At 45.8% G+C, this 24628-nt stretch overlaps 1 protein-coding gene across 1 annotated transcript in view; it reads left to right on the top strand.

Annotated features, from left to right (window-relative positions):
* The window catches only part of pcsk7 (proprotein convertase subtilisin/kexin type 7), a gene marked incomplete at its 5' end in the record, with an annotated part of 41594 nt that overhangs the window by 14213 nt on the left and 2753 nt on the right, over positions 1 to 24628 (top strand). Inside the window, 7 exons of the mRNA XM_056238788.1 lie at positions 2340 to 2478; positions 2557 to 2657; positions 6474 to 6641; positions 16398 to 16502; positions 16593 to 16695; positions 19109 to 19265; positions 19352 to 19446. Of these exons, the coding sequence (XP_056094763.1) occupies positions 2340 to 2478; positions 2557 to 2657; positions 6474 to 6641; positions 16398 to 16502; positions 16593 to 16695; positions 19109 to 19265; positions 19352 to 19446 (868 nt within the window). The remainder of the gene's footprint in view (positions 1 to 2339; positions 2479 to 2556; positions 2658 to 6473; positions 6642 to 16397; positions 16503 to 16592; positions 16696 to 19108; positions 19266 to 19351; positions 19447 to 24628) is intronic.

Raw genomic sequence — 24628 nt, 5'->3', positions numbered from 1 at the left:
CTTTGGCTTATAAGTCTAAAGGCCTTCAATGCCCTTTAGGTGTTAGAGCCCATTCCACTAGAAGCATGGCCTCTTCTTGGGCCTGGACTAGTGGTGTTTCACTCCAAGATATTTGTAGTGCGGCAGGCTGGGCCTCCCCGTCTACATTTATACGGTTTTACAACCTGGAGGTTCCTGCCTTGCAGGCTAAACTGTTCTCAGTCTGAGGCCATTTTTGTCTGGCAAACTGGTTCAGTTCTGTTTTTTACACAGCTCAGTCTGACTTAGTCCACGCCGACTGTTATATTGTGTTAAGCACTCATTTATATTTGATGTGTCACACTCCCTATATACGGTCATCATTTATTCTCGGGCCCACACTCGTCGGCCCAGATATCTTTCACTATTATGTGTTCCCCGGGCACCTGCCCTTGGGACCATGTGTGGATGATCTCAGCACGCACGGCGCTTTAAACTGAGTTCCCGTAGCGTAAGCTACGAGTACTCTCGTAAGAGAACGACACTCGGTTACTAACATAACCTCGGTTCTCTCTAGAAGAGGGAACGAGTTTTGCGTAACCCCGCCGTGCAAGTGCTGCGTTCTGGTTTCGCTTCAGTATGAAAAACCGAAAAACACCCTATTTGGACTCGGCTTATACAGTATAGGGATAAGCCACGCCTATTATGGCTCATTGGTGCTTGCATCACGACCAGTCCACCGATAGGTTGCAGCTATCATTTGCCGCAGAGCAGCCAATGGGTGCGCAAGCCGCCTTGCCTAGGTCTGCTCTGTGCAGCAATGCGTTTTAAATAAATGAAAAATTAAAGGATGATTTTTTGGCTTCAGTATTCTCGAGAAAAGGGATTTTCCCGTAGCGTAAGCTAGCTTATGCAACACGAGAGTACTCTTCTAGAGAGAACCGAGGTTACGTTAGTAACCGAGTGTCGATTTGCTTGTTCACGTGACCATTCGCGGCAGCACATCAGCCTACGTCTGTCTCCTGCATGAGAGAGGAGAAGCACGCTGGTAAATATCCGTTCAGTTGTAAGTTCATTCTTTATGTGCGTAGTGGTGTGCGATGTGTGTTGTCTATGATGATATTGTAATCATTGTTTTAACGATGTACGAGGCACTGCGAGCTGACATCGCGTTTGTGTCTCGTGCTTTCACTGCGTGATCTGTGCAGTTTATAGGTATGTTCCCAAATGAGTTTTTGTCTTATTTATATGATATTATGTTCTTATATTAGAATATCACATGAGCAAGAGGGCCGTTTTCCCATGCACAATAGCAAATGTGATATTTATTTTATACAACAGTTAAATTAACAATAAGTTAACATTGTGAGTTAGCCTACTTTTTAGACAGAATATTGTCAATATTGTTTGTTTTCCCTTTATTTCTCCGACGAGAATTTTGAAATGAAACCGTAGCAGAGTCACAATGCAACAGACGGCGATGATTTTTTTGACTGAAATCCGTGCTTTAAACCAATCAGTTTAATGATTTAACAATTACTTGCTTTTCCCGAATGAATCAGCCGTTTGAACAAATCGGCTGAATGAATGACTCCCTTAACTCAGTTAAGACGGTGACTTAAAAGTACCCTTTAATTAGAACTTTAAAATTAGAAATCATTTAATATTTAAATATTGATTTAAAAAAAAAACTCTCATAGCTTTACTTATGCAATTGTAAATATATTATTGCCAGTTCTGATGCCGCTTCTGTGTGGATTTTGATTTAATTTGACTGGTAACAGTGGTATTGTATTATTATTTTAATAGAATTTAATTTAAATGTTAGTATTTGACATAAAAGGTGATGCATACCTCTAAATAAGTTTAGAAAAAATGTCCATATATAGGTGAAAATGCCCCTGGAAATCAGTTTAAGGTGGCAAATATTGACCCTTAATAAAAATGTTGATTTCTGTCACTACTGTGAACTGACACTGCATAGAATATGAAGAATATAAATATCTTTGTGAGTCTATGGTCAACAACTGTCCTAAATCAGCCATGGCACCAGCACAAAAACACAATCAGTAAAATATCATCTAATTATTATCAACAAAACTTTGAAAATATCGAGATATGTTTTTGTCAATATTACACACCCCTAATGCACTGTATTAATTTTGATTTCCTCAGGTCTTAAAAAGCCTTAAATCTGACTTTAAAAAGTGTTTGTTCTTTCACCGACACACAGTGGCGCTTCGGCCATAGCTTTAGCAGATCAATATAGCAACCAGAGTTCAGCCAGCGAAGGGTTAGAAACACAAAGTCATCACTCAGTACAGTAGTCCCTGTTTTAGTGTGATTTTGAGGAGTCATGCAGTCCCTGGTCTCTCCTACAGGCGGCGCTGCAGCACGGCGTGATCGCGGGCCGGAAAGGGTTCGGCAGCATCTTCGTTGTAGCCAGTGGCAACGGAGGACAGTATGAAGACAACTGCAACTACGATGGCTATGCTAACTCCATCTACACCGTGACCATTGGTACAGTTCTCTCTGCGCAGTCACGAGTGTGTATGTCTGCTTCAGATGTGTATCAGTGTCAGTGACGTGTGCTTGCAGGAGCGGTGGATGAGAATGGCAGGAAGCCGTTTTACGCTGAGGAGTGCGCCTCTATGCTAGCAGTGACCTTCAGCAGTGGAAGCAGACAACTGCGCAGCATCGTAAGCATTAGCAACCTGCTCAAGTCTGCTGTATTAGAGTGAGTGGGTGGAGGAGAACATGTCGTCCAAGAAGCCCTTCTTGCCTCAGTCTCTCCAACCTGTTCAAGCTGCCTTAAGTTAACAGTCTGACATTATCATGGATGGTCAAATAGCCCGCGCTGGTCAAGAAGGAAAGTCAGTGGATGTTTTCACCGGAGGATCAAGTTTAGATATTTTGAGTAAAAAAAAAATACAAAAAATAAAGATATACAGTTGTCAACATTTGAAGTGGATCAAAAAAGTTCATCAAAGTTGTCCTAAGACAAGAACAGGTATTGTTCCAAATTCATGTACAACTTTGATGAAAGGTTTTGACCCACTTCAAATGTGGACTACTGTACATAAGAGCTGCCCGATTAATCGTTGCAAGATGTTGATCTCGATTCAAACACACACATGATCTCATTCCTAAATGACAGTGATTCGGCGCTGTTGACGAGTGCGATCACACATGCAGATCAGTGTTCTGATCCAGAGAGAGCCGTTGTCATGAATTGGTATGAAACCGCTTCACAAACTTTCAACACACAGGTTCATTATTTTTGTCTTACAATCATTCACATTATAGAGTAAATCACCTTCTGAAAGTAACTTGAAAAGATTGTATCATTACAATGGTACACCAGTAGGTGGCGACAGGAGTGTTAAAGAATGTATTTCTCATTGAATCATTCAAGAGATTCGTTCAAAAAAGCTGATTCATCCAGTATATGAAACAAGTCTTTATGAGTGAGTCATTAAATCATTCATTCAAACCAAATTTTTTTTTTTTTTTTTTTTTTTTAAATAGACGCAGCAATTAACATGTCAGAACCTCTAGTAAATTACATGTTATTTTGTTTAGTTCTCTACTCAGAATCATGGGAGAATCGTGATCTCTATTTTAAACAAAAATCAATTCACCCAGAATTGTGCAGCTTATGGATGAATCCGATCTATAACTTGCATTTAGAAAATAGCATTGCATTTTAATTAACACACACTTCAATAAACACACTATTAAAATGTAAAACTTCAATGTACTGAAGTATCAGTTATTTGACACTGGAGCTCGCCCAGCTCTAGTTAGAGTGGGGTGTAGGGCTGTCAACTTTAGTCGTTTAGTCGACTAATCGGTCGATGCCGTCTTGGTCGACTGACATTCTTATTGGTCGACCAGTTGCATTTTTTTTTTTTTTTTTACCAATAGAAAGAAATTTTCAATGATTATTTACTCCTTGCTATTTATTCCTTTATAAGCAGTTATATATTACTGTATTCTAAATATAATTAGCCTATGGTTTATCCCCAACTTTAAATGCTTTAATTTAGGCTATTTTGTACCAGCGCCACAGTTTAGCGCACACACATTGAACACTTGGTTTGCACCTGTGGCTGCGCTGCTGCTTCGTGCTCAGTTCAGCTGTATTCATTCAGTTAGAACGCTACTTGTTTCGGTTTTTATACACTATATGTTTTTATCTCGATGCGGCGTGGACGCACTTGGAAAAAATAAAGCGCGTCGCACCGCGACCGTTGCTTCCATCATGAGCGCGCACACCGCGCGCCTACATTTGAAATCGAACTTGAGCGCGCAAAAGACGTGAGCAGTCCCGGCTTTATCATGCTGACTCAATAGATTGTGTTTTCTTGATATGTTTTTGTTTTTATTTGTACACTTCGACGCATTTGAAAATAGCCTAAATAATGTAACAAAACGAAAATAAACCTATATGTGGTCCTACAATACAGCCTATTATTATTAGGATTATTTTTTAGGCTCTTTGGGTTTTTGTGTGTGTTTGTTTTAAAACTCCTAGATCGGCTGGACAAAAGTTAACCCATAGCTTTGAAAGTAAAGAAGAATATACAGCCTGTATAAACGAGAGCTTTTGTTAGGATTTTTCATTGTGGCAGATAGCAGTTATATATTTGTGTAGTGTGTGGTGTGGTCAGGTGCGCGATTGTGACTGTCACTATAGACCTAGGACAGAGCTCCTAACTTTGCAGTTAAAAAAAAATCACACGACGCAAGGGCGCCCGCGCTACAAAACTAACATTTTTATTTAAAACATTGTCTTACCTGCAAGCGAGTATCATCCCGCTGTCTCTTCTTTTTCCTTTTTTCCACCCCCGACTCTTGGTGCCTTTTCGAGGCCATGTCTAAGGTCGGTGTCTGCCAAATTTGACATTGATTGAGGCATAATCGAACAGACCACTGGGAGGTGGGGAAGGGGGGGCACCAGAGGGAGACTGGCACAGGAGATTCACCTTTTTCTCGACTAATTTGGTCTAGGCCTATATTACTTTTGTATTGCTTTTGTATATTAACATGCTTTAGACATATTTTATTTGTTATTTATACTAGTAGCCTATTGTGATGATTTTTCACGACCCAGATTTTTTGGTGCCCCCCCAAGCACTTGGTGCCCTACGCGCAGCGCGTGATGTGCGTGTGCGGAGCGCCGGCCCTGGCTCTATGACAATTGTTAAAAAATGTTCAATCAAAACATCCGTCTTTTTTTTTCTTTTTTTTTGTCGACTAATCGTTGCGCAGGACAAGACTTTGGTCGACTTACTGTGCGTTCACACCGGACGCGAATAGCGCGTCAAATTCGCGTCTACCACGTCTAGTTATACGCTTGACCACTTTGTGTTAATTCGCGTGTCAATGTCGAAATTGACGCGCGTAACAACAAAAGTTTGAAGCGAAATTTACGTGCGTCAGAGGCGAAATCCGGAGGCGAAAGTTTCGAAACCCTTTGGCGGCCATCTTTTTAGATGTTTATGGAGCATTAGCATTAGCATTATTCGAGAGAGTCACCGCTCGTATATGCTCTGGAGAGCAGAAACAGCTGCGTAGGGGACATCGTCGCTGTACTCGGGTCCACCAGACCCTCCGGAGGGTTTCAGGAGTTTCACAATTTGCTCCAGGAGCTAGGTTTGGTGGACCTAACGGTGAGGACGCTGACGAGGACAGCGTAGGCCGTATAAGCCCTCGGCCTCGAGTGGTCTATGCCTGTCGAGCCCGCGCTCTACAGCCCGGCGCGAGGTTCACCCTCGCCCGCATCCACCTAATCTGTCATTTATTTTTGTTTTGATAATAAACGAAGCCAGCCTCCAAAAGTGATTAATCTGTCCTGTGATTTTTTTCTCTCTCTCACACATCACTGTCCAGACACGAACTTATATGTTGGTTGTCTTTACATTATAATAATATTTCATATAATCTAGATATGGAATAAATAGCATTCAATGCAAAATGAATATGTCTCATATATTGAAATCAAGTTTTATGTGATAAAATATTTGCTTTGTTGTGCATTAGAACCACAGTCATATATTACAAAATAATTTATTGAAGCATCCAGATACTTCACCACGTGACAGCAGCAAGCAGCTAGGCTCCTGATTGGTTAACGCGGCGCGAATTGACGCAGAAGTTCAGATTTTTCAATTCGGGCGGCAGACGCGAATTCGCGTCAAACGCGTGAATGCACAAATAGCACTAACTAAATCATTCGCGCGTAACGCGCTTAACGCGCCAGACGCTCAATTCGCGCCATTCGCGCGAACGAGGCGTATTCGCGTCTACCGCGCCGCGCTCTACGCCTCATTCGCGCCGCAGGAATTTTTTACGCGCGTAACGCGTCTTTGCATTGACTTAACATTGAAATCACTCGCGCCTGACGCGCTATTCGCCTCCGGTGTGAACGCACCATAAGGATTTCTTTGGTTGACTACAGCCCTAGTGGAGTGTGTGTGTGTGTTCTCCTGACGTGTGTGTCCTGTGCCCAGGTGACGTCGGACTGGTCTCTGCAGAGTGGCACGGGCTGCACTGACGGGCACACGGGCACGTCTGCAGCGGCTCCTCTGGCCGCAGGGATGGTGGCCCTCATGCTGCAGGTGCGGCCCTGTCTGAGCTGGCGGGACGTTCAGCACATCATCACCTTCACCGCCACACAGGTAACTCATCACTCATGCGTCAGGGCCAGCGATCTGCTGTCCTACAGTCCTATAAACCAGTACATGAGTTAAAAACTGTAAATAAACAGAGATCAACCTACATCAGCCAGGCAGCGATCACAACCTACAACTCTCTCGTCAATGTAACATGGACCGAACTAAACATTAGCCTTAAACTTAACTAACTTAAACTGTTATTTTTTAGCATGTTTGTATACACAGTGTGGACAGCCGATCCTTTAGATCAGATTCCAATCGGATACACAAATAATCGGATTCGGACTGACAGTGTAAATTTAGCCCAATGTCATATACAACAACGCAGTCATAAAACCTCTTCTTGAAGCGGATCTCCTGGCACTACTAAGACACCACTAAGCCCTAAGCTACATCTAGTAGAGTGGGCCGTACTGCCCAAGGGGTAGGCAGGGTGTCCGCGGGGTTGTAAAAAGTAGTAAAAGGTAGTAAATGAAATTAGCCAAAATAAAGGCCATTAAAAAGTAATAAACGTCATCTGACAAGGTATTACATTTTCGAACCCCCGTCCAACCTATGAGCCCCCATCCTATGAGTTTCAAAAAAGTGCAGGACTTTGTTCTAAAATTCGCGTGGATTTATTTACATGTTGTGAGTAGGACCTGAGCGATACAGGGCTTAAAGTACTCCGGGACCGTGCCGGATCTCCGGCGTGCGGCCGTGAGGGGGAAAAAAATTGTGAACTTGCAAGCGGTTTAAAATTTTCGAGTCAATTGATTTCACCTACCAATCATATGAGAGGAGCGCAGCTCTAACTAACGTCACAAGCCTATCAGAAGCAGAGCAGGGCGGGTCCTGGCGACACCGTGTGATTGAGATCCATACGTCACATTAGCGTCGTCGGTGAAAGCATGGAGCGCAAGTTCATGAAGCCTGGGGATGATGTCTTACCCACGGGCGTAATTTCCTATGCGGACGGGGGGACATGTTGTCCGCATAGGAAACAACATGTCCCCCCCCCCCCCCCCCACTTTCAAATTAGTTTGTTATGATTTTTAACCGCACGCCGTCATTGCCACGGAGGAGCAGGACCGAGCCTGTGTAAAACAGCTCACTGAAAGTGCTAATGAGCAGGGATAGCGGTCGCGATCATAGACTATAAAAAAAATAGATTGGGATACAGTCAGTGATGAAACGCCAGAAGCAACAACAGGCTAATGTCATCATGGATGAACAGAAAGGAGATGTGAGTCGGTTGATTCAGGAAATTAGCTCAGGTCAGGATAATGGGGAACTTCAGACTGTTAGCTAAATATTAAATGTAGAACATTCTGTGTAGGCCTACCATGAAGCCGAGTCCACTTCAAACCGCAGTATTTTCTGTCAGCAATGTATGACGAGTGCTGTCAACGTCAACGCATGCGATTCATTTTTGTCCAGCTTTAACGTGTTAGATATTTAACGCAATTAACACAGCATCCGTTCTTTCTGTCATCCTTTAGCTAGGGTTATGATCACGCTCTTATTCACGCCTTTAAACCACTCATGCCCGACAAGACAAAAGAGATCGCGCTGTCAGTGAATGTCCTCCTGATGCACACACACGCACACACACACACACACACACATGCGCACACACACACACACACATACATACATGCACACACACGCACACACACACACGCACACATGACGCACACATGACGCACACACACGCACACACACACACTCACTCTCACACACACACACACACACACACACACACATGTTGTGTTTTCATGTTTTATGGGGACTTTCCATAGACATAATGATTTTTATACTGTACAGACTGTATATTCTATTCCCTTACACTAACCCTATCCCTAAACCTGCCCATCACAGGAGACATTCTGCATTTTTACATTTTCAAACAACATCACTTAGTATGATTTATAAGCTGATTTCCTCATGGGGACCAAAAAATGTCCCCACACGAACAAGGATTTCGGATATTGCCATCCTTGTGGGGACATTTTGTCCCCATAACGTAGGGTTTACCAGGCCACACACACACACTCACACACACACGCACACACGCACACACACACTCACACGCACACACACACACACACACACTCACACACGCACACACACACACACGACGCACAGAAAGACTCGCGCCAGTATCGAGTTCTCTTTCGCGCTTGAACGAACAATAACACACACACTTATGCCAGAATATCCGTTTTGTCGAGTATCCTCACAAGAACAGTCTTAGATGAGTTAAATACAATCTTAAATGGAAGTAAAGAGTAGTGAGATAATGAGATGCGTGAGATCCTGTCCGCAGCGGCAGATCTTAAAGTGACAGGAGCCATTAACTCTGTCTGTCAGTAAAGTTAACCTAAAGAACAGAGGGAACAGAGTAAACTACTCACTGCCCTTTACTAAAGAACGCTTGTAGCTGTAATAAGGATTAATCTATATTTCATTTAAAATGTATGCAGTGCGGACTGTTTTATAACCTTATTCGATTTCTGTATGGCACAGGTAAATATGACATTTATTATGGGTTTAAGTGAGGATTGTTTCAAGTTCATTTAAATAAAAAGAAATAAAAAATTGGAAGCCTAATAAATGTTTAAAATTTGGGGGAAAATCATTTTCAGCGAGACATCAGTAGCTATAATATTAGTGATACTGGCCTTGATTCATAAAAAAGATGACATTAAGATACAGCTGTAATACTTTAATACTTTGCCATTGAAGATAAAAAAGTTCAGGCTCAGGAATTTTTTTCACTTTAACCCCTGGCGATATCATGTGACGTGGTGTTCGTTCGCGCGCTGGGTACCCGGCTGGCTTGCTGCCCAACCTGTTCGCGAGTCCGCTTCTATTTCAGTCATCAGTCGGCCGCCAGAGCCATATTTGATCAGTGAGTAGCCTAATGCAGACGACTGACTGCTGAAAGAAGGAACAGAGAGAGAGCCCCGGCTGCGCGCGCACTCTATTCACTCTTGCGCTCTCTCCCTCGCTCATCTTAATCAAAATCAATTAACACGATGGTAAAAGGTCGGAAGGCCGAAGTTTCACGTAATTGTAAATGTATTTCCCGCTGTGTGTGAATTGTGCTAAAAAAACGTTGCCTTATCTTCTCTGAAAAGCGTTCCCCACATTCAGATGACATAGCTAAACCACACTTTCAATAAAGGAAAAATCTATCCTAAAAAACCTATTTGTTGACACAAATTTTGTGCGATGTCCTAACTGATGGGATAACCACACAATGCGTACACGTCCGCTAATGACGCGTCACTTTAATGAATGGTTAAAGCAACTGATCTGTCCTCACGGGACTTCTGAATCGGTACACAGTATGGTTCCATTTATTAAAATCTAGTTAACATGAACTATTAATAAACTGCTCGTCTACAGCATTAATTAATCTTCCTAATGTTAATTTCACCATTTACTAGCCTACATCATTGAAATCAAAAGTTGTATTTGTTAACATTAGTTAATGCACTGTGAAGTAGCATGAACAAACAATTCATGTATGTTGTAAACTATGTAGTATTTTCAGGTTATTTATATTATAATGTGTAGAAACATTGCCAAAATAAATAATAATAATTTAGTTTAGACTGGAGTGAGGTGAAACCAGAAAAAAAGTGCAAAGCAAGTTATCTAGCAGCAGTTTTTTTATTTAATTTTTTTTTTTTTTTGGCAGCTAATTCTATTCAATTTTACAGTATATGGTAGAAAATTAGACTTAGTTAAAATAAACTTTTTAATGCTTCGTTTTTATTCTACTTTTTGATATTGATATGATTATATACCAAAACAATTATCAGGTCCAGCAAAGAAAGAGTTTGTTACAAAGCTATGAAATCAAGACTAGTAAAATCACAGCTTTGAAAAAAGAAAAACCGGATAAAGGCAAGAAAAGATACCAGTGTCTGTCGGCCACCACCGAAGACCAGTTTTGACCAAGAAAAAACCCTGGACATTATGGGGAAATGCAAGTTTTCGAAGATATTTCATTACTTTACCTTTACCTTTACGCCACTACAGTTGCACCTTGAAGTCGTGCTGGTATTAAAAAATATTGTGAAGGTGTTGAAAGGTATTAAATTCATTTTAAGAAGTTCTGTATATACCCTGGGTAGGCAGTCCGGTCGATTCATAAGCAAGATGGATAGCCTCGACTATGCATTTGCTCATCCTCTGCTTAGGTGCAGGGGAGCCTTTATTAGGAGGTCTTTTAACTGGACACGGGAGATTATATCTTTCCTGGTCGGCATCCCGGAATGGAGGAGGACAGAAGGCCTGCAGAATGATGGATCTGGCCACATTAGTGCCTTTACCATGCCGGGCGCAAAGTCCAAGCACAAAGGGGAAACCGACAAAGCTTGTAAATCTCCTATCCTTTTAAGAGAAGTAATAGCCAGAAGGAACAATGTCTTGAGAGTCAGAAACTTGACTGGAACCTCATCAATCGGCTCAAAGTGAGCCAGGGATAGGCCTTGAAGCACCACGGCCAAAGCCCATGCCGGGACCCTAGTGCGTTCTGCAGGCCTCAGCCTCGGTGCCACGGAGGAAACATGTTATTAAGGGGTCTCTCCCTAAAGATATGCCACCCAAAGGAATGTGGTAACCAGCTATGGCCACCCAGGCCCGGCGCCACAGGGGGCAAAAGGGGCATTGCCCCCTCAGATCTGATTTGTGCCCCCTCAGTTTCATTTTTGTATTCATGGTTACAAATGAAATGTTTACCTTTTGAGCGGTACGGTCCCATATGGGATGTATAATGTTCAGTGACGTTATGTTCAGCCAGAGACGGACGAGCTCAGCCCTGTCATATATCAAAACAATGCAGTGTTTTCAACCTCATAATGTTTATTTTAGGTTTCAGACATTGAAATACACATAAGCACTAGTAAAACAATACATTTGGAGTTTGTAAAATACACACGGATGTCTGTGGAAGCAGTAATAAATTAAAAAGGCTAATTATATATTCAAATATAATTAGCCAACGTGTGTTATTCATATCAGACAAACATAGGGGAAGTGACTATAAAGTTTACTCTATTTTTCTCACAGTTCATCGGCCACTTTCTTACATATATTTCGGGAGAAACTGATGACTGACGTCTGACAGGACTCTCTGAACTGCGGCGCAAATAAACATGGTGGCGCCCATCTCACGTTATAGATCAAGATCAAGATTATTTATAAAGGTTTTAAACGACCAAACACACTCACTTACACATTTTTGACAATCGGAATATCAGATAGTTGATGACATGGTAAACAAGTTTGTGAATATTTTTAATAAAAAAGGAAAAAGGAAATAAAAACGATACACATCTGTCATTCATTATTGTGGCTGCGGTGTGTCACGTGACAAATATGATGCGTTGCCATGGGAACATTAAGGGGGAACGTACTAAAATAAAAACTCACTCCGGGGAGTCAGTTAGAATATTTTAAACGTATTTTTAAGCGTGAAAGAGTTCATATATGAATAATAAATTATGCTGGCTTATCATTTTATTACGTGGTTACCTGTGCAGTTGCATATGGGGTGTTTTATGGAGCGCTGCATTTAAAAATCTGTTGTTCCAAAGCGAGTTGTGTATTGATTGTTCATTGATGGTATAAAGTTAAGCCCCCTTAACAATTTCACATGTCCCCTCAGTCATTTCATCCTGCAGCCGGGCCTGTGGCCACCAGATATACCTTTAATGTAATGAACCGCTCTTTCAGGAACTCCAGCACTGTACCAACAGGGCAATTAACTGGGTCCAGCTGATGACCAGTGCACCAAGAGGTGAAAACTCTTCACTTCAAGGCATACAGTTTCCTGGTGGAGGGAGCTCTGGAGTGTAGAATGGCCTCCACAACCTTGGTTGAGAGACCAGTGCCTATGAGCTGGGCCCCCTCAGAGGCCAAGCCCTCAGCTTCCATTGTTCTGGACGGGGGTGAAATATTGAGGCCCTTTGCCTGGGTCAACAGGTCCCTCCTGATCGCCCACCTCGGTGCAATCAAGGTGAGCCAAACTTTGTCCTGGTGAACTCTCTCCAGAACCCCATGGGAGCAGAGCGATCGGGGGAATAGCATACAAACGTAGCCTTAGAGCCTTAGCCACGTCTGTACCATGGCGTCCAGCCCCAGCGGAGCTGGATGCGTGAAGGAGAACCAGAGTGGATAGTGAGACGTCTCTCGAGATGCAAACACATCCACTTGTGCCTGGCTGAACACCCTCCATATCTGCTCCACCACCTCGGGGTGGAGCCTCCGTTCCCCGGGCCTCGGCCCCTGTCTCGACTGGGTGTCTGCTCCTATGTTCTGGGCCCCAGGGATGTAAGCCGCTCTGAGTGACGGTATCTTCCCCTGGGACCACAGGAGGATTTGGTGCGCCTGTTTGCAGAGTGGACGCGAGTGCAAATCCCTCTGGTGATTTATATAGGGGACCACCGATGCGTTGTCTGTGCGGACGAGCACATGGTGGCCTCTGAGGTCTGCGAGGAAATTCTTTAAGGCAAGAAAAACAGCCATCATTTCCAGACATTTGATTTGCCAAGAAAGATGGACTCCCCCCCCACAGTCCTTGAGTCGGACGACCCTCTAGGATTTCTCCCCATCCTGTGAGGGAAGTATCCGTCGTTAGCATCTTGCGACGACAAAGAGCTCACAGCATGGGACCTTGGGATAGGAACAAGGGTTTCTTCCACATAACCAAGACAGGAAAGCATCGCCGCGTGACCTTGATCATGCGAAAAGGATTGCCCCTCTGGGAAAACCCCCTGGTCCTGAGCCACCCCTGCAAGGGTCTCATGTACAATAGGCCGAAAGGTATCACGTTGGACGCTACCACGCCTAGAAAAGTGGTCCTCTGAACTGAAAGTACACTCTTGTTGATGTTCAACCTCAACCGCTCCATGTGCGCGAGAGCAAACCTCGATGTCCGCTAACTAATGCGACTGAGCTGAAATCAACCAATCGTCGATGTAGTTCAGAATGCGAATGCCTCATAGACACAGTGGGGCTAGCGCCGCATCCACGCATTTCGTGAATAAAGCTAGACCTAATGGAAGAACCTGATACTGGTAAGCTTTGCCCCCGAAAGCGAACCTCATGAACTTCCTGTGTTGTGGAAGGATGGATACATGGAAGTATGCGTCCTTGAGATCTATTGTAATGAACCAGTCCTTGGATCTCATATGTGGTACGATCTGTCTTGAGGTTAGCATTTTGAATTTAAGCTGCATGACAGACTGATTCAGAAGGCACAGATCCAAAATGGGACTCAACCCCCTATTCTTCTTTGGAACGATAAAATACCGGCTGTAGATACCGGTCTCTCTGTCGGGAAGAGGTACACATTCTATGGAGAGTATGGGTAGCGATGCTCGGCTTTTTTACGGTACGAGGACCTGGCTTTAGTGGTTTGGGGCTGCTCCCGCTCAGGTGGGCCTCTAGGGGCGACGCAGACTGAGGGAGAGATAGCTGGCAAGCGTCTCCTTCACCTTAGGCATCGCCCCATAGCCGGGCCCTTCATGCCTACTATAGATGAATAGTGTGTGATTGTGCACTATGTTTTTTATAGGAGACCGGTGTCCTTCAAATGGCAGGCCCCGACGAGGAGGTTGTGCTTGTGAGGGCAGAAAACGTTTATCCAGTTTGGATTTAGAAAAAAGTTATCGCGCAATTATTTAAGATGAATTACCAATCAGTAATACAATTAATAATAATAATAATAATTCATTACATTTATATAGCGCTTTTCTTCGCACTCAAAGCGCTTCACATGGAAGTGGGAATCTAATCAACCACCACCAATGTGCAGCATCCACTTGGATGATGCGACGGCAGCCATATTGCGCCAGAACGCCACCACACACCAGCTTACTGGTGGAGAGGAGACAGAGTGATGAAGCCAATCAGTGTATATATATATGGGGATGATTAGGAGGCCATGATGGACAGAGGCCACTGGGCAAATTTGGCCAGGATGCCGGGGTTACACCCCTACTCTTTCGAAAGCCATCCTGGGATTTTTAATGACCACAGAGAGTCAGGACCTTGGTTTAACGTCTCATCCGAAGGACGGTGCTCTTTGACAGTATAGTGTCCCCAGGCCCGCATTAATGCACGGGCTTACTGGGGCTGAAGCCCCAGGGCCTATGAAGACAAGGGGCCTATCATAAGCCCCCCAAAAAAATCACATTGTTTTGTAATTTGTCTAATTTTCTGTCAATCACTTGATATTCATGTTTTTGGCTGCTGATTGATCCAATTTACAAGTGACCCACGTGTGAAGCATGATATGACAGCCTATCAGAATGTAGAGAAACAGTTGCAGTGAGAAGGAATTGTTAAAAAAAATTCCAAAGCTAACAGGATTTTTTTAAACCTGCAAATGAAGGTGAGTCCAGCTCATTAAGCGGAGCACTGATCGTCAGTGGAGAGGACAAGCAAACAGGCGGGCAGTGTTAATTTCGTTGAAGAATAATTTGCGTAATTATTTTCGTCAACAAAATTTTTTCACAGACAACGAGACGATACGGTCCCGACCCGAAGCGTGCAGCCCTGGCCTGCACATATAACGTTAGACAGACAGCGCGTGAGGACTAAATTGAGCTCTCTTTCGCGTCTGAATGGACAAATACACACAACATTATTTCTAAATGTCCGTTATAGAGAGTATTCACGTAAACACAGTCGGTTATGTCTTTACAGAACGTACAGTTGTGAGAATATTGGATGTGCATCAGTGCAATTGGATCTGCGCACTCGGTCTTAAAGTGACAGTGCGTAATAAACCTAATGCCGTCTGTACACTTAATATTAATCTAACAACAAAATAAAAAGAGAAAAGCATTCACTGCTCTTTAATAGCTTTAATATGGATTAATTATACTTAAATTATACAAATAAATATGTCTGCGTGAAAGAATAAAGAATGATGTATGTAAGTTAAAGACTGCATAATCATTAATTGAAGAAAAAAAAGACTGTTCTACTTTAGGAGAAGAAGTGTTTATATTTAATTTTAAGATATTATGTTATGTCACCGTGCTAAATCTGTGTCTGTACAGTATTGCATGTTCAAACTTTAAAAATGATTAATGTTAATAGATGTTTTCTACGGGAATATATAATGAGTTTGGAAATTTTAGAGAAATTCTAAATTAATGCATTAGAATTTCACCAAACCCATTCGATTTTAGTCGACTAAATCTACTGTAAATTTAGTCGACTAAAATCTTATTGTATTTCGTAGACTAAAACTAGACTATTTACTGCTTTCCAGTATAGCCTGTGCTGTGGAGGTTTTACATTGCTGTTGTTGTGGATTTTTTTATGGAATACTGTTTTCGTTAGGCTATATCTCCCAGAGAGAAACTTATTTCTGCTTTTGTTGTATAGACAAACGTGATCATTAGACTTTTTTTTTTTATTGTGGGCCTACAAAACCTCTCAGCCCCAGGGCCTAACGGCAGGTTAATGCGGGCCTGAGTGTCCCCATTACTATACTGGGGCGTTAGGACCCACACAGACCACAGGGTGAGCGCCCCCTGCTGGCCTCACTAACACCTCTTCCAGCAGCAACCTGGTTTTCTCAGGAGGTCTCCCATCCAGGTACTGACCAGACTCAGCCCTGCTTAGCTTCAGTGGGCAACCAGTCTGGGGCTACAGGGTGAAATGGCTGCTGAACAATTAGAAAAATGTTGCTGTTGTATTATTATTATTTAAACTATTAATGTTAATGTTTTAATGATGTGTGTTCAGCATGACGCACAGGCGGACTGGAGAAGGAATGGAGCCGGTTTCCATCACAGCCACATGTACGGCTTCGGCTTGCTCAACGCCTGGAGGCTGGTCAACGCTGCCAAGGTCGTGCGTGTGTGTGTGTGTGTGTGTGTGTGCTTTCATACAAACACAGTTGACATAAACAAGCTGAGAGTCTGTCTGTATGTCTGGCAGGTTTGGGAGTCCGTCCCCTTCTTGGTGTCCTACCAGAGCCCAGTTTTAAAGGCCAATGAGATCATCCCAGCCCATCCGAAAACGCTCACTCACACTTGGAATGGTAAGAGATTTATATGGAGGATTTTCTTTGGATAAACAACAGAATGCAGTATGAATTGTGGGTAGAGCTCTTAAAAACATGCACCCTGAGTACATTTTCTTTATTTCAGTATTTAAATGTTCAACTTAACCGAGATATGATTATTAGCTGTTTTCCGATCAGTAGTTGGCCATAGACAGGGCTATTATGGCAGCAGTGTGTGCTGAGCAGGGCTCTGTTAAATGGACAGCAGTTTTCTGCCCTTACTTGGAAGTGTTTGTGTGTTTAAGTATACAAGTGAAAGTGAAATGTTGCTTCCCCTTTCATTTACGCTCACATCTTTCTCGCTGTTTTCATTTAGTCCTCTCTGTCTTTAGTCAGTTGGGTGAGAACCGGGGCATTTCTTGCTCTCTTTGAGAGTTGTTCCCTCTCTGAAAAACTGTTTGTCTTTTGAACTGAATCTTCTGACACAATTCAGCAGCATTTGGGAAATATGTGTCCACTTACACATTATTTAGAAGTGACTTTTGCAACTGAGCGTCACTAGACAGCACTAATGGAGCAACGCACAGAAAGCGGAGGTGGCCTGCAGACCTTATTTATGCTTTTGTTTTCCTCCTGTGACACTAATTTGCTATTTTTACATTCAAGCTTTTATTATTAGTCTTACTCCGTTAAAATGATAGACTAGATGTTCTAGATTGAGATCCTCATATCTTGGAATTGGAACATATAGTGACTTTAAAATGAAGATACCAAAAGAAAAAGTTTATTAAGAACCAACGTCTAAAAGCATATTAAAATGTCTTTAATACTTCTTGAGGGACAGGCATGAAAACTTTCACAGTCACTGTTGGCATAAATATGCAACAAAGATTGCTTGGCAATAGATTTGACTAAAAGACCTACAAATCATCTATTAAAATAAAAGAATGATGCTGCCATCTTTCCAAGTCATTTTTACTCCCCTGTTAATTGGCTTCGAATCTCAGGTGAAAATTGTCATTCTGAGACCCTCTACACAATGAATTATGGTTGATTTGACACGGAATGACCCACGTGTCTTTACGGGATGTGTGTCCAGAAAATCACTGGCAGTGTGAATGACAATCAGATGATCCTGGGACACATTATCAGTGTATTTTCCTGAATCTGTGTGTGAAAGGGGCTGAAGGGACAGCAGCCTAATATTCCTGCTGTTGATCAAAGAGAAGACCACTGCTCTTGACTGAATAACTGTTTAGCTTCAATGAGGATTCATCTATATTCAGTGTATAATGTATGCAGTGAAGAGCACGGTTTACAAGGTTACACAGTTTATTGTTCATTTCAGCAGGGCAGGTACAAAGCTGGACCAGCCCAACTGGGCCAGTAGAAAACCTTGAGCCCTGATGTTAAAAACAGCCAAAGCTGACATTTATTACAATGGCTTTATGTGAAGATTGTTTTAAGTTCATTAAATTAAAGGGGTTATATTTTAAAGCCTATTAAATGTTTAAATTTATAGCTTTCAATTATACTGTAATGCTGATATAATTAACGTTTTAAATTGAGGGGGGAAACCCCTTCAGTATCAGAGACACTGGCCTTCATTCATAGTGCTTAGTATAAACGATGACCTTAAACAAATATTTACCGTGTTCATGTTGCTTCTACATTATTGTGGAGATTCAGCGTTTCCAAAAATGTAGTGCTGTCAATCAGTTAAAAAAGAAACAACATAAAGACAGTAGCCTACACTTTAAATGCTTGTTTAAATGCCTGTTTTTATGAAAGAAGGCCAGTATCACTGATGCCAATCCTGCTACTGATGTCTCTATGAAATACATTTCTCAATTTTAGCCATTATAAGCATTGAGAATTACAGTTTAATTAAAAGCTATCAATTTTAACATGTATGAGGCTTTACATAATATAACAACTTTAATTTAAGTGAACTTAAAGCAATCTTCACATGAGCCCATAATAATAAATGCCACATTTACCTGTACATGTAAGCTGTTATGGGTTTTTTTATGAAGTTACTTGATAAGAATGATGTGTAGAGAAGACATCCGAGTATCATCAAGTTATGTTGACCACAGACTTTATATATAAATGAAAAAAGGCCCATGCTAAAAATCATGTGCCCATCTGGAGGGAAGCAGTGAGGGACTGGCCTCCTGGGCCGGGACGTCCCGCCTGCAGCACACTGCCACAGATGGGTGGAGGACATTAGCCGGGTGACTGGCACACACACATTAAGCATGTCTTGCTGTGTGGACGCTGTTGGGAAGTCATGAGGTGTGACATTGTGAATGCATCAAGGATTTCTGTCTTCTTTGTAATTGCTTCATATCAATGGGAAAATGAAAATCGTATGGTTTGATATATGTCTATAAAGCTAAAAGAAACGATGGCCTTTTCTCTTGCCTTTACCTCCTCCCACTCCTAGTCACGGCGTCTGACCTGAGGCGTTCGGGCATGCAGACGCTGGAGCACGTGTCCGTCACCGTGACGGTGGCCCATCCTCGGCGGGGGAACGTGGAGCTCACGCTCGTGTGTCCCAGTGGGATGACCTCGCTGATCGGAGCCAAGCGAGCGCTGGATGTGTGAGCGTCCCAACACTTCTAGCTCACTGCTCTCGTATGCCTTCTGTAGCTGAGTCGATGATGCCAACCCTTTTGCTGTTTCACAGAGATCCGACTGGATTAACAGACTGGACGTTTTCCACTGTGCGCTGCTGGGGAGAGCGAGCAGAGGGACAGTACAGGCTACAGGTCACCGACTACAGTAAGACTTTGCCTTTTTTTGAAATGCACAATTTTTGAATTTTTATTTAATCAGTTTAAAGTTACAGGGACAGTGCACATTAATACACGCTTACGTAAATGTGCCAGTTTAGCCATCTTGGCTAATTTTCAACTGTAGTCACTGGGCAGATGTAATGACCGATAAAATACATTCAGACAATCAACAATACTAATACATACATTAAAACACATTTCATAAAATTCATAAAATACGTTAAACATGGACAACAAATCAAAACATGATTCAAATGATTTAAAAAACTACAGAATATGGGTACACACTTGATTATCTTTTAACCATGATTTTAATTTAAACTTAAATAGCCCATATGAAACACAGTCTCTGATAGACGTAGGCAAACTGTTCCAAGTGTGAGCTGCTCTCACAGAAAAAGCAAAGGCAGTTCTTCTCATTTGTATTGCACAGTCACCTCTTGTTACAGACCTTGTATGTCTAGTAACAGTAATCTTTTGTTTTATAAAAGCAGTTAGTGGTGGGGGAGCTAAGCAATGTAAGATTTTAAAAACAAGACAAGAGTCTGTGAATTTAATGAGATTGTCCCAAGTCATTAAATTATGTTTTTTTATGCAGTAACAGTGGTGATAGGTATTTGGCTTCCTATCAAGCACCTTAGAAGCTTGATGGTACAATGACTGCACAGGTTTAAGGGTTGTGCTGGAGGCTTGTGCCCAGCTAGTCAAACAGTACAACAAATGTGGCATGATCATGGCATTAAAATATATTGTAGCTGCCTTTGTAGTCAGACAATTTCTTATATGATGGAAATTTGACATGTTAAATTTTACTATATTTATAACTTTTTTAATTTGTTTTTTAAATGTTAGATTAGAATCAATTATTATACCTAAATATTTGAAATCAGATACCATTAACAGTTGTTCCCCTGCAGTATAAATATTGGCTACAGAATTATCTGTTGACCTCTTTGTGAAGAACATACATGCGGTTTTCTTTGTTTAAATAAAGACAGGAATCACTAAGCCATTGCATAACATCGTCCATCACTGCCGTGAGCTTGTATGCTGCTTGCTGCTTGTTCGGCGCATGTACATAAATGACAGTATCGTCTGCATACATTTGAATCTCAGACTCATTGCATACAGTCGGAAGATCATTTATGTACAGGCTAAACAACAGGGGCCCCAAAATTGATCCCTGAGGTACACCAATATTACAACTAATGGCCGATGATACCTCATCATTTATCCTAACCCTTTGCTCTCTGTGTTCCAGATAGGACTGCATCCATTTCATTACATTGGGGGAGACATTAAACATTGACAGTTTTTTTAATAGGACACCATGATCCACAGTGTCAAACGCTTTCTTTAGGTCTAAGAATATAGCCCCAACAACTCCTCCTTTGTCTAACTTTGATTTCACATTCTCCAGAAAAAAACAGTTTGCAGTTTCCGTTGAATGATTCGATCTAAAACCAAACTGCATAGGATGCAGTGTAAATGGGCTGTTGCTGAGGTGGCTAGTGAGTTGTTCTACTACATATCTCTCAATTACCTTTGACACAATAGGTAATATACTAATTGTGTCATACTAATTAAGAAATATTTTGGTTGGCTGCTAGCCTTTTCGTGCTAGCGATGTCATGGGAGCATCTTGAAAACACAAAGGCTTCTGGGACTTCAAGAGCATATACAGTCGTTTGCTAAAGGCTAAAGGGAACGGCAATATTCAGATGTAGTCTTGATGTAGTCTTGATGAGCAGCGGGACGCTGTTAGCCAATACCCCGTCGCTGAGAGCGGCGATTAGAGGAATACGACACGATGTGCTGCGCGCTTTCCTCTTAATGACAAATAAACACAACAACAGAAATGGCAGCGGGAAGAAAGCATCTGAGCATAGCGATATAGATATGTTTGCATAACGTCACGGTAGTTTATACAGCACTTTATACAATAGATGGCTTTAAAGCAGCAGCTCTACAGGCTGAAACATGGGTCCTTGTCACTGGCGTAATCTGGGTTCCCTGAGCAGCCAGGTGTGAGGAATGGACATCTGCCGGCAGGAGGAGCCCAGGCCCAGGCGGCTGTCCTTCCCTCTGCGCCGCCGTCTCTCCTGCTCCGTCCACACGGCCCGCGGTGATGCGTCTCCGTCTCTCCTGCTCCGTCCACACGGCCCGCGGTGATGCGTCTCCGTCTCTCCTGCTCCGTCCACACGGCCCGCGGTGATGCGTCTCCGTCTCTCCTGCTCCGTCCACACGGCCCGCGGTGATGCGTCTCCCGTCTCTCCTGCTCCGTCCACACGGCCCGCGGTGATGCGTCTCCCGTCTCTCCTGCTCCGTCCACACGGCCCGCGGTGATGCGTCTCCGTCTCTCCTGCTCCGTCCACACGGCCCGCGGTGATGCGTCTCCGTCTCTCCTGCTCCGTCCACACGGCCCGCGGTGATGCGTCTCCCGTCTCTCCTGCTCCGTCCACACGGCCCGCGGTGATGCGTCTCCGTCTCTCCTGCTCCGTCCACACGGCCCGCGGTGATGCGTCTCCGTCTCTCCTGCTCCGTCCACACGGCCCGCGGTGATGCGTCTCCCGTCTCTCCTGCTCCGTCCACACGGCCCGCGGTGATGCGTCTCCCGTCTCTCCTGCTCCGTCCACACGGCCCGCGGTGATGCGTCTCCCGTCTCTCCTGCTCCGTCCACACGGCCCGCGGTGATGCGTCTCCCGTCTCTCCTGCTCCGTCCACACGGCCCGCGGTGATGCGTCTCCCGTCTCTCCTGCTCCGTCCACACGGCCCGCGGTGATGCGTCTCCGTCTCTCCTGCTCCGTCCACACGGCCCGCGGTGATGCGTCTCCCGTCTCTCCTGCTCCGTCCACACGGCCCGCGGTGATGCGTCTCCGTCTCTCCTGCTCCGTCCACACGGCCCGCGGTGATGCGTCTCCCGTCTCTCCTGCTCCGTCCACACGGCCCGCAGTGATGCGTCTCCCGTCTCTCCTGCTCCGTCCACACGGCCCGCGGTGATGCGTCTCCCGTCTCTCCTGCTCCGTCCACACGGCCCGCGGTGATGCGTCTCCCGTCTCTCCTGCTCCGTCCACACGGCCCGCGGTGATGCGTCTCCGTCTCTCCTGCTCCGTCCACACGGCCCGCGGTGATGCGTCTCCCGTCTCTCCTGCTCCGTCCACACGGCCCGCGGTGATGCGTCTCCCGTCTCTCCTGCTCCGTCCACACGGCCCGCGGTGATGCGTCTCCGTCTCTCCTGCTCCGTCCACACGGCCCGCGGTGATGCGTCTCCGTCTCTCCTGCTCCGTCCACACGGCCCGCGGTGATGCGTCTCCGTCTCTCCTGCTCCGTCCACACGGCCCGCGGTGATGCGTCTCCGTCTCTCCTGCTCCGTCCACACGGCCCGCGGTGATGCGTCTCCCGTCTCTCCTGCTCCGTCCACACGGCCCGCGGTGATGCGTCTCCCGTCTCTCCTGCTCCGTCCACACGGCCCGCGGTGATGCGTCTCCCGTCTCTCCTGCTCCGTCCACACGGCCCGCGGTGATGCGTCTCCCGTCTCTCCTGCTCCGTCCACACGGCCCGCGGTGATGCGTCTCCCGTCTCTCCTGCTCCGTCCACACGGCCCGCGGTGATGCGTCTCCCGTCTCTCCTGCTCCGTCCACACGGCCCGCGGTGATGCGTCTCCGTCTCTCCTGCTCCGTCCACACGGCCCGCGGTGATGCGTCTCCCGTCTCTCCTGCTCCGTCCACACGGCCCGCGGTGATGCGTCTCCCGTCTCTCCTGCTCCGTCCACACGGCCCGCGGTGATGCGTCTCCCGTCTCTCCTGCTCCGTCCACACGGCCCGCGGTGATGCGTCTCCCGTCTCTCCTGCTCCGTCCACACGGCCCGCGGTGATGCGTCTCCGTCTCTCCTGCTCCGTCCACACGGCCCGCGGTGATGCGTCTCCCGTCTCTCCTGCTCCGTCCACACGGCCCGCGGTGATGCGTCTCCCGTCTCTCCTGCTCCGTCCACACGGCCCGCGGTGATGCGTCTCCCGTCTCTCCTGCTCCGTCCACACGGCCCGCGGTGATGCGTCTCCCGTCTCTCCTGCTCCGTCCACACGGCCCGCGGTGATGCGTCTCCCGTCTCTCCTGCTCCGTCCACACGGCCCGCGGTGATGCGTCTCCCGTCTCTCCTGCTCCGTCCACACGGCCCGCGGTGATGCGTCTCCGTCTCTCCTGCTCCGTCCACACGGCCCGCGGTGATGCGTCTCCCGTCTCTCCTGCTCCGTCCACACGGCCCGCGGTGATGCGTCTCCCGTCTCTCCTGCTCCGTCCACACGGCCCGCGGTGATGCGTCTCCCGTCTCTCCTGCTCCGTCCACACGGCCCGCGGTGATGCGTCTCCCGTCTCTCCTGCTCCGTCCACACGGCCCGCGGTGATGCGTCTCCCGTCTCTCCTGCTCCGTCCACACGGCCCGCGGTGATGCGTCTCCGTCTCTCCTGCTCCGTCCACACGGCCCGCGGTGATGCGTCTCCCGTCTCTCCTGCTCCGTCCACACGGCCCGCGGTGATGCGTCTCCCGTCTCTCCTGCTCCGTCCACACGGCCCGCGGTGATGCGTCTCCCGTCTCTCCTGCTCCGTCCACACGGCCCGCGGTGATGCGTCTCCGTCTCTCCTGCTCCGTCCACACGGCCCGCGGTGATGCGTCTCCCGTCTCTCCTGCTCCGTCCACACGGCCCGCGGTGATGCGTCTCCCGTCTCTCCTGCTCCGTCCACACGGCCCGCGGTGATGCGTCTCCCGTCTCTCCTGCTCCGTCCACACGGCCCGCGGTGATGCGTCTCCCGTCTCTCCTGCTCCGTCCACACGGCCCGCGGTGATGCGTCTCCGTCTCTCCTGCTCCGTCCACACGGCCCGCGGTGATGCGTCTCCCGTCTCTCCTGCTCCGTCCACACGGCCCGCGGTGATGCGTCTCCCGTCTCTCCTGCTCCGTCCACACGGCCCGCGGTGATGCGTCTCCCGTCTCTCCTGCTCCGTCCACACGGCCCGCGGTGATGCGTCTCCCGTCTCTCCTGCTCCGTCCACACGGCCCGCGGTGATGCGTCTCCCGTCTCTCCTGCTCCGTCCACACGGCCCGCGGTGATGCGTCTCCCGTCTCTCCTGCTCCGTCCACACGGCCCGCGGTGATGCGTCTCCGTCTCTCCTGCTCC

This window comes from Rhinichthys klamathensis, unplaced genomic scaffold, assembly GCF_029890125.1.
Source record: "Rhinichthys klamathensis goyatoka isolate OS25496 unplaced genomic scaffold, OSU_Roscu_1.1 h1tg000540l_1, whole genome shotgun sequence".
NCBI lineage: Eukaryota > Metazoa > Chordata > Actinopteri > Cypriniformes > Leuciscidae > Rhinichthys > Rhinichthys klamathensis.
The sequence above is the reverse complement of the archived record's forward strand: the minus strand, read 5'-3'. Positions and strand labels throughout refer to the sequence as shown.